Genomic DNA, 10,305 nt, shown 5'->3' with positions numbered 1-10,305 from the left:
CTGCTTTTCACAAAAATGTGTAAAAATCGAACCACGTAAAATTTTATCTAACACAAACAAACAATTAACAGCATCCGAAATTGGTCACTTTTAAGGCAGAAAGTGCATACAAAATATAAAAGGCGGGACACTATAGAAAGTTACATACAAAATATAAGAGGCGGGACACGGTAGAAAGTTACATACAAATTATAAGAGGCGGGACACTATAGAAAGTTACATACAAAATATAAGAGGCGAAGCCAATAGAAAGTTACTTACAAAATATAAGAGGCGGGGCCAATAGAAAGGTACATACAAAATATAAGAGGCGGGGCCAATAGAAAGTTACATACAAAATATAAGAGGCGGGGCCAATAGAAAGTTACATACAAAATATAAGAAGCGAGGCCAATAGAAAGTTACATACAAAATATAAGAGGCGGGACATCGTAGAAAGTTACATACAAAATATAAGAGGCGGGGCCAATAGAAAGTTACATACAAAATATAAGAGGCGGAGCCAATAGAAAGTTACATACAAAATATAAGAGGCGGGGCCAATAGAAAGTTACAAACAAAATATAAGAGGCGGGGCCAATAGAAAGTTACATACAAAATATAAGAGGCGGAGCCAATAGAAAGTTACATACAAAATATAAGAGGCAGGGCACGGTAGAAAGTTACATACAAAATATAAAAGGCGGAACACTATAGAAAGTTACACACAAAATATATGAGGCGAAGCCAATAGAAAGTTACATACAAAATATAAGAGGCGGGACACCGTAGAAAGTTGCATACAAAATATAAGAGGCGAAGCCAATAGAAAGTTACATACAAAATATAAGAGGCGGGGCCAATAGAAAGTTACATACAAAATATAAGAAGCGAGGCCAATAGAAAGTTACATACAAAATATAAGAGGCGGGACATCGTAGAAAGTTACATACAAAATATAAGAGGCGGAACACTATAGAAAGTTACACACAAAATATATGAGGCGAAGCCAATAGAAAGTTACATACAAAATATAAGAGGCGGGACACCGTAGAAAGTTGCATACAAAATATAAGAGGCGAAGCCAATAGAAAGTTACATACAAAATATAAGAGGCGGGGCCAATAGAAAGTTACATACAAAATATAAAAGGCGGGGCCAATAGAAAGTTACATACAAAATATAAGAAGCGGGGCCAATAGAAAGTTTCATACAAAATATAAGAGGCGGGGCACGGGGTAAGATTTTCTTTAGATTTCAGTTAATTATTTGTTACTTCAAAGTTTAAAGATAATAATAAAAGCTCAAACTTTTAGAGGGTGGTAATTTTAAACGCTTAGTTTATAACTGATGGTATTGTATATAAATAGCCTATCCTTGTTTTTAGTCGATCATAATTACTCTTCGTCGGCGGTGTAGCGTCTTAAAACCTATACCAAGGACCTTCGTACTGTGCAATCAGGATTTTTGTTAGTATTTAATACAAAAATGGACATGTATCACGGTACATATATAGGGATTAAAAGGTAAACTACGAGTTAGTATCCCTTTTTCCTTGCTCCTCTGGTGTCGGTTGCGCTTTTCATTCTTGTGAAGCGTGATATGCATTGTATATTGCCAATTGAATTGTGTCCCCCAATACCAGGCCTTGGAGCATTGTCTACACAATTTGTATAGAACACCATTCTTCTAGATTTGCCAAGGGATTGCACGCTTTTTTCCTTGCTGTGCACAGTATATATTCATCAATTATAGATTTACTGTGTGCTTAATTTGTATTTCGTTTCTAAAAAAAATCACATCAAAAGTTTTTTAAATCTCGTAAACATATATTTTGGATAATTCTTCCACACAAACAACGCAACGATTTAAAATGTGAAATGGGTCTATCATAGTTTTTTTTTAATTTTCGGCATAGCCGTATAATTTTCTTTTGGCCCGGATATGACGCGACAGGTGGCGTTACTGGTCAAGATGAACTATGTGATTGGTCAATGTAGCAGTCAATGCAAAATACAGATATGCAGTTAAAAACGAAACAAAGTTAAGATTGAATGCAAGCTGAATAAGTGGATGTATCTTTTCAAATGACACATTAATAAAATCATATTCATGATTCATGATTCAAATTGATATAATTTTCTTTTCTGTACTGAAACACATTAGTTCGTTCATTTATTTCACCAGCAGTTTTATATTATAACCACCAGCATTAAAACTATGCCATTTATCTTTTTAAAAGATATTTCTTGTTAATTTTTGTTTTTGTTTTGTATTTTTTTTTAACAAACAGAACGAAAACCCATTTTATTTGAATTGCCTCCTTCTTGTTTGTGCTTTGCTCATGTTTTTTTTGTCTATGTCCCTGATTTCCGTTGTACAATGACCTCGTGCAGGATTTATTTGAACAATTTGACAAAATCAGAAAGAGATATCAGTTCAGGGAAGAAATATCTTAATCATTATTTATTTACATGCCGCGTCAAGTGCTGCGTCTTAATTAATAATGATACCATTTATGAAGTCATACACTGACGAAGTAGAAATAATTTAGTTTACCGTTTAAATAACCTATTCGGTATTAGTATCATGAATGTACGTCCCTGGTAGTGTATGTCCCAGTAAATAGGTACCAAGAAAAAAATTAAGCCTACCATATAAAGCTGGATGACCTATCCCTCGATGTATAGTGATGTATGGGTTTTTTTCTATTTAAAACAGTTATATAACGTTGAGATTGCTTGAGATTTTAGCATTCTATGTTTAACAACTGATTTGCCTTATTTGGTAAATTATCGGTGTCGCAAGTGTCCTTGTAAACAGGAAGCACACTGCACCTTCCGTATGAGATCATTTTTGGTGCGGTGACGTCACTGTACTGATCTCACCGGTATAGTTTGGTATGCTTACAACCCATCGGTACATAGCTTACTTGACAAACATGAGATAGGGGAATCCGGTTTGGGACTGGACACATTCGTAAAGGTATTTGTGTATTGAAGTGTCATATCCGACAGATGAGATTCCAGACCGGGGACGTTACGAAAATGATATTACAAATCTAAAGTAGAAATGATTTATTAATAATTGTTCACACTTCAGCGTATTGATTTATTTTATTATACTAGTTTATCTTTAAATCTTCTTAAAAAACATACAAGTAAGTCATGACGTAATTCAGAGGGGAAGCCTCTTGTGAAATATTAAAATATCTTTCGAGATGAGCCCGCATCATACCTAGCCTCTGCTTGAATCACGTGACATTCATTGAATTTCCTGTGTGAATCGAGGCGGGCGGCGGCCCGGTTGACATGGTTTGAACATTGAATGATAATTTTGCACTTTTAGACGATTGTGCCATCGTGAAGTTATTTTTCTTGAAATTCCTTGTTTTATAGGGATTTATTTTAACGTTTGATACACGGGAGACAGCTGAATAATCAGTTTCCACACTTTCTGAAGTCGTGTGGATCATTTGCAAAATTTCAAAATGGCGGAGGATCCGTACGCTGGTGTTAGCGCTCAGGAGCTGAAGTATCTTGCTGTTGATAGGAATCGTATAAATGATCCTATGGTCCAAGCAGAATGGGCAGCCAAAAGATTAATTTGGGTTCCTCACGAAGTCCATGGCTTCTGCGCTGCCAGTGTCGTGTCGGAAAGGGGTGATGATTTGGAAGTTCAACTTGAGGAAACTGGAAAACATGTGAAGGTCCATCGGGATGACTGTCAGAAAATGAACCCCCCTAAGTTTTCGAAAGTTGAGGATATGGCTGAATTGACATGTCTCAACGAAGCATCTGTCCTTCATAACTTGAAAGATCGATACTATTCGGGTCTAATATACGTAAGTATCAACATAATTTGAAGCCGAACAAGATAGCCCAATCGGCGCTTTATTTTGGTTGCACTGTGATGCACGAGGTTGATATCTAGCAATGAATCACAATGTGGCAATCCCTTATAAATGTGTTGTCAGTTGCCTACAATTGCCATACAATAATACTTTGGTGTGAAAAGAATAATATTAATGGTAGACGTATCCTACAGTTGAAGATACCGAGCTATTCCGTGTCATGCATGTCTTGTCAACTTTTCTGCAATAATTGATACATTTGTATAATCTGTAAAAAATGAGCCAGATATTATTGGACACCCATCTAGACCTTTCTATAGATGATGAGATACGCAAGGTAAACATTGATCTGTGCAATGGAAGTTTTTTTTACCTGGCTAATTTTAAGTTTTTGTAAATTCAAAATGATTGCTTTATAAATAGCTGTAAAGTTGTTGTTTTTAAACTCATTGTGGTAAGTTTGAGAGTCCCCATCTGAACATGAAATTTACTAACTTAAATACAGAAATGTGGTTTTCTCGATTAAATTCCTGTTATAAATATACCATGGATTGCATAAATTACTTTGTTTAATCTGCCCTAATGATGACCTGAGTGACAGGACAGGTCATGAGTCATACGTCAGATGCTGATAAGGCATTGATTTTGTATGGGGTGCACAGAGGTACACTACGGTATTTGACTGAAAGTTAAATGACACCTTGCTTGAGTTATCTGATCCATTTCCTTTCATTTTCAAATTTGGTTGTGAAGGATTGTAATCTGACAATAGTGTTGAGAAGTAATAACAGAGATTGACCAACACTAATTACACTCCCCATTGTAATGATTCCTTACCAGGAAGTGGGTTATGTTGTATTTCCTGATATTAATTGAGCTCAAGCTTTGGTTTATGACTTATTTCTCATACCAATTGCTTGGCATTGGCTGGCTGTAGCATGTAATTGTGTAGTGGGGATTCTATGTCCAACAACCTTGTTATCAATTGACATTGTTAAACATTGCATTGGATTACAAAACTTTTAAACATAAAAATAATAACTAGTCTGTCCCTTGAAACTTCCAGTTATTAAATGGTATACATGTTAACTGTTAATATGCCATCTACAGAATTGATTTAAACACCTTTTTTAACATTAATAAACATTAAATGAGATAGCTAGAAAACAATAAAGTGGAGGTTAAGCTGCTAGAGTATTGAATGAAGATCGGAATGAGGTCACAGTGCAGGAGGTCGGTCGGCTGTCTCGGTTGAGTGGTTCTGAAATTAGGACAGCCATCTAATACCCATTGGACAGGTGGATATGTGAAGACTGAAGAGGTGATGAAACCTTTTCTGTACACAGTTGTGTCATCTTGCAATTATACCAATGATGAAAGCTCATACATTTTGCATTAATTACATCTTAAAATTGAAAACATTAATAATTATGAAACCAATGATTTTGATATTTTAGGTTTACTAGTCATAGTATTTGTTAATACTTTACATATAAACAACTGAGACTAGGGTTGGTTACTTGGCCAGTATACTTCATTATGTGTCATAAAGATGTTCAGGTGTAGAGGGTGTTATCTGGAGCCAGGGGTAGTACACAAGTTGATGGTCAGGTATACACTTACAAGATAACAGTGTTGTTATATCACCTGTAGGAGTTACCTGGGTAGGGACTAAATGGTTCACCCAGGGATCACCACAATTTCAAAATGATGGGTGGAGGAAAATTTTTTGACAATTTTTTCTGAACATGTACTTTTGTGGATGTCGTGCAGCCTCGCGGTGCGACGTTTCGAGAAACATCATCAATTATGACATTAAGAATAGAGATTTAATTATGTTGTTTGATTTAGTTCTAAATAAATATGCATTTTAATCATTTGCTCACTCTATGCCATATATATCGTGTAAATTAAAACAAAATAACAGCTTATACCATTACTTTAAAAAACTACAAACATACATTCCTCATTTAAACAATCATCAATTTATTTTCACAAAACCATTTCAATCTCAATTCCAACTCGCTGTTCTTTAATATAACATGGAATAAAACAAACTCAAATAGCATCTTATTTGTTTACTGTTATAAATATGATAAACATTCACATCAAGATCATATTGCATTGTCAAGTATTATTATAAGTTAAAACATTTCAATTATTAATTTCATAAATTGCACTATAATATTATCAGTGAACATATTAATAGCAACTATTATATCTATGATACAGCATCTACAAATCAAACTCAATGGCAACTTTTACTGGACATAATATAAGAATATATAAAGTATTTAAAGCAATGCACAAGCCACAATATAATTTCAATTAAGATATCAATTCAACACAGTCACTATAATTTTCTCCTGAAAATAGTCTTCACTATGAACAATTGAAGCCAAACACAATTCGTCTCTCAAAATGACATGAACATTCTGCTGTTGCACAGTCCCTTCTAGAAAGAAGCAGCTTTCTTGTAGGGAACTCCCTGGGTAAACACCATCATCAGAGAGTTCAAGATTCTCTGAGAGAGCCTGTTCCTGCTGGTGGTAATATAATAAATAAATAAATAAATATTTTTGAAAAGCTTAATGAATCTTATTGTGGTCATTACCATATTATAATTATGAACTTCTTATTCCTACAAATTTGTAATAAGCAAAACAATTAAAACCATCAATAAATCTTTGGAAAAAAAAAACCAAAAAAATTAATTATATTTTAACAAATATAATCAAATTAGTACATATTCATTACAAATGTACATGCTATTTTTTAATTACATTGTATATACTTGAGGTGCTAATTAACTTATCTTTATTTAATAATAATTAAAGAAAATCAAAAACCTAGATAACACTTATCAAATAATAAATACAGAGATACATTAGGAGAGATTCTGAGATTATTTATATTATTGACCGTTTCGAGATCGTTTTTGGAAGGGAGATCACTCTAATAGTACTTTCTAAAAATAGCACGTGACAAGAAAACCAATGCACGAAATATTCATTAGATTATTATCATTATCTAGCAAATCAAATATAGGCTAATTGAAAGCTTACCTTGGTCATCTTCATACACAATTAATCCATGCGCATTTCTGTAGCCGTGGCTTCCGCGATATATCAGATTTCAGTCTGTTGGCTGCAGGTTTTCTAGATCGGTTGTCGCGATCGCATGTCGTTCACATGGTGTTCCAAAAAAGGAGCTGATACTCCTCTCTTCATGGTGACATTGCCATAAAGTTTTCAAAAATACATCCATGCTTCTCAAACATCGGCTTAGGTATTGATATTATCAGTTTGATTATCCCAGCTGAATATTAATTCTTGTGAAAAAAAAATCTTATCGGACCGTCGGTTTTTCCGATGTAGACGATGGTAACATTTTCTCTGATGTCCCGATCGACTGAAACCATACAATCACATCGATATCTGTTCCCATGGTCAGAACAGTACACCTACTATTAATTAATTATCACCATCGATATAGGTGTGATCAGTCGACCGTATCAAAACATAACGGTGAGGCACCTTACCGAGATCACAATTCGTCAATTAGGCCTAGTTCACCTGTAAAAACAGGGGCCATAGGTAATGAGTATCGGACGCTATAGAAACGGGTCAGTTTTCTGCTTGAAATCGATACAAAATAGGGGTGTTAGGTAACAATTGCATGCGTGGCGGATCGAGTGAATTTGGTTGTGTAAGCGTGGCGGGTACCAAGCTAAGGGTGGCGGGCCGCCACGTTAAAACAGGCAATGGTGATCACTGTTCACCCGTTATTTGATGTTGGCAAACACAATGCGGGCATGTTGTAAAGTGTTTACCCCTGTAATTAAACACCAACTGTCCTCCAGTTGTATCAACCCGATATCAGATACATCTCGTCATTTTCTTCAAATATATTACAAAAATATTTACATAAGATTGAGGAAACATGTGCACATTATTTGAGAACCTATAAATTGAAATGTTGCATTCCCATGACCCAGTACATAAATTACAACCTGTCAAGTTATTAAACTTTTCATCAGTTGGAGGTAGATTATTCCTTCATTTTAGAAAACAAATTAAAAGCTTCTTTTGTTATTTCAAGACTAAGCAGGTTCATTTTATATTTCCCTGATTATGATTTTTAATGGTTGTATGGAATTGCCAGGGACAAAAGCTTGGCTTTAGAGTTTAAATTGTTATGAAATGAAGCATTTATTGAGATAATTGTTGGGTTTTATCTTCATTGCTATATTACTGAAATGTTTCCTGGCTTGTAATTTGTAATGATAGTGAATTGATAACAGCCAGTAAGTGGACCCAACCAAAAGATTATTCATGATTATTTACCAAGGGTTGATTGATGCAAAGAACATAGTAAAAATTACAGACACAACAGGAAGTATGCTGTTTTTTTGCGTTAAACATGAAAAGGTGCATTGGCTACAAGTGAATAATAACCCATTTATAGATGATTCAAGTTTGCATTGCAAGCTGTTTTGGCATTCAGCCCAAACTTACATTATTATTAGCCCACCATCATCAGATGGTGGGCTATTCAAATCGCCCGACAGGCAGCCATCTTGGATTTTGACAATTGAAGTTTGTTATCGCTATTTCTCAGAAAGTACTGAAGGGATCTTTCTCAAATTTCATATGAAGGTTCCCCTTGGTGCCTTGTTATGCATATTGCATTTTGAGACCAATCCGAAAACAACATGGCCGACAGGTAGCCATCTTGGATATTGACAATTTAAGTTTGTTATCGCTATTTCTCAGAAAGTACTGAAGGGATCTTTCTCAAATTTCATATGAAGGTTCCCCTTGGTGCCTAGTTATGCATATTGCATTTTGATACCAATCCGAAAACAACATGGCCGACAGGCAGCCATCTTGGATATTGACAATTGAAGTTTGTTATCGCTATTTCTCAGAAAGCACTGAAGGGATCTTTCTCAAATTTCATATGTAGGTTCCCCTAGGTGCCTAGTTATGCATATTGCATTTTGAGACCAATCAGAAAACAACATGGCCGACAGGTAGCCATCTTGGATATTGACAATTTAAGTTTGTTATCGCTATTTCTCAGAAAGGACTGAAGGGATCTTTCTCAAATTTCATATGAAGGTTCCCCTTGGTGCCTAGTTATGCATATTGCATTTTGAGACCAATCCGAAAACAACATGGCCGACAGGCAGCCATCTTGGATTTTGACAATTGAAGTTTGTTATCGCTATTTCTCAGAAAGTACTGAAGGGATCTTTCTCAAATTTCATACGCAGGTTCCCCTTGGTGCCTAGTTATGCATATTGCATTTTGAGACTAATCAGAAAACAATATGGCCAACAGGTAGCCATCTTGGATTTTGACAATTTAAGTTTGTTATCGCTATTTTTCAGAAAGTAATGAAGGGATCTTTCTCAAATTTCATATGTAGGTTTCCCTCGGTGCCTATAGTTATGCATATTGCATTTTGAGACCAATCCGAAAACAACATGGCCGACAGGCAGCCATCTTAGATTTTGACAATTGAAGTTTGTTATCGCTATTACGGAGATAGTACTGAAAGGATCTTTCTCAAATTTCATATGTAGGTTCTCCTTGATGCCTAGTTATGCATATTGCATTTTGAGACCAATCGGAAAACAACATGGCTGACAGGCAGCCATCTTAGATTTTGACAATTGAAGTTTGTTATCGCTATTACGGAGATAGTACTGAAAGGATCTTTCTCAAATTTCATATGTAGGTTCTCCTTGGTGCCTAGTTATGCATATTGCATTTTGAGACCAATCGGAAAACAATATGGCCAACAGGCAGCCATCTTGGATATTGACAATTGAAGTTTGTTATCGCTATTTCTCAGAAAGTACTGAAGAGATCTTTCTCAAATTTCATATGTAGGCTCCCCTTGATGCCTAGTTATGCATATTGCATTTTGAGACCAATCGGGAAACAACATGGCCGACAGGCAGCCATCTTGGATTTTGACAATTGAAGTTTGTTATCGCTATTTCTCAGAAAGTACTGAAAGGATCTTTCTCAAATTTCATATGTAGGTTCCCCTCAGTGCCTAGTTATATATAGTTTTGCATATTGGGACCAGTCGGAAAACAACATGGCCGACAGACAGCCAGGGCTGTTTCTGAATTTACACAGATTAGTAAGACTTAGAGGAAGGGAAAAGTAGAGAAAAGATCAATCTGACATGGAACCTATAAAGATCATTCAATGGTGGGCGCCAAGATCCCTCTGGGATCTCTTGTTTTTAATTTCTCCTAACTATACACAACTTGAAAGATAAAGATTATTATCTAGTATAACAATCTTATACTAACAGAACAACTTTTTTTTCATATGAGGAGGTAGATAAGGAAACAAATTAATAGTGTCATTTAAAATCTTCAGCAAGTATCAAACAATTTATTAGCGATATGTGCAAAATGCTGAAACCTAATGATGAGTTAACATTTTATC

General features: G+C 35.2%; 1 protein-coding gene and 1 long non-coding RNA gene across 7 annotated transcripts in view; one reads left to right on the top strand and one right to left on the bottom strand.

The window, feature by feature from the left end:
- Positions 1-2,980: 2,980 nt before the first annotated feature.
- LOC117332867 (myosin heavy chain, non-muscle-like) overlaps positions 2,981-10,305 on the top strand; it is a 53,448-nt gene continuing 46,123 nt past the window's right edge. For all 6 annotated transcript variants that reach the window (XM_033891959.1, XM_033891952.1, XM_033891945.1 and 3 more), the window contains exon 1: positions 2,981-3,823. In XM_033891959.1, the coding sequence (XP_033747850.1) occupies positions 3,470-3,823 (354 nt within the window). In that variant the 5' untranslated portion in view covers positions 2,981-3,469. The remainder of the gene's footprint in view (positions 3,824-10,305) is intronic.
- LOC117332909 lies at positions 5,795-7,603 on the bottom strand. The gene is made up of 2 exons (XR_004533802.1): positions 6,898-7,603; positions 5,795-6,375 (listed from the first exon to the last, which is right to left on the bottom strand). It is a non-coding gene; the product is annotated as an uncharacterized LOC117332909 (long non-coding RNA).

The sequence above is a fragment of the Pecten maximus genome, chromosome 1 (assembly GCF_902652985.1).
Source record: "Pecten maximus chromosome 1, xPecMax1.1, whole genome shotgun sequence".
Lineage (NCBI taxonomy): Eukaryota > Metazoa > Mollusca > Bivalvia > Pectinida > Pectinidae > Pecten > Pecten maximus.
Note: the sequence above shows the minus strand (reverse complement) of the source record. Positions and strands in the feature narration are given on the sequence as shown.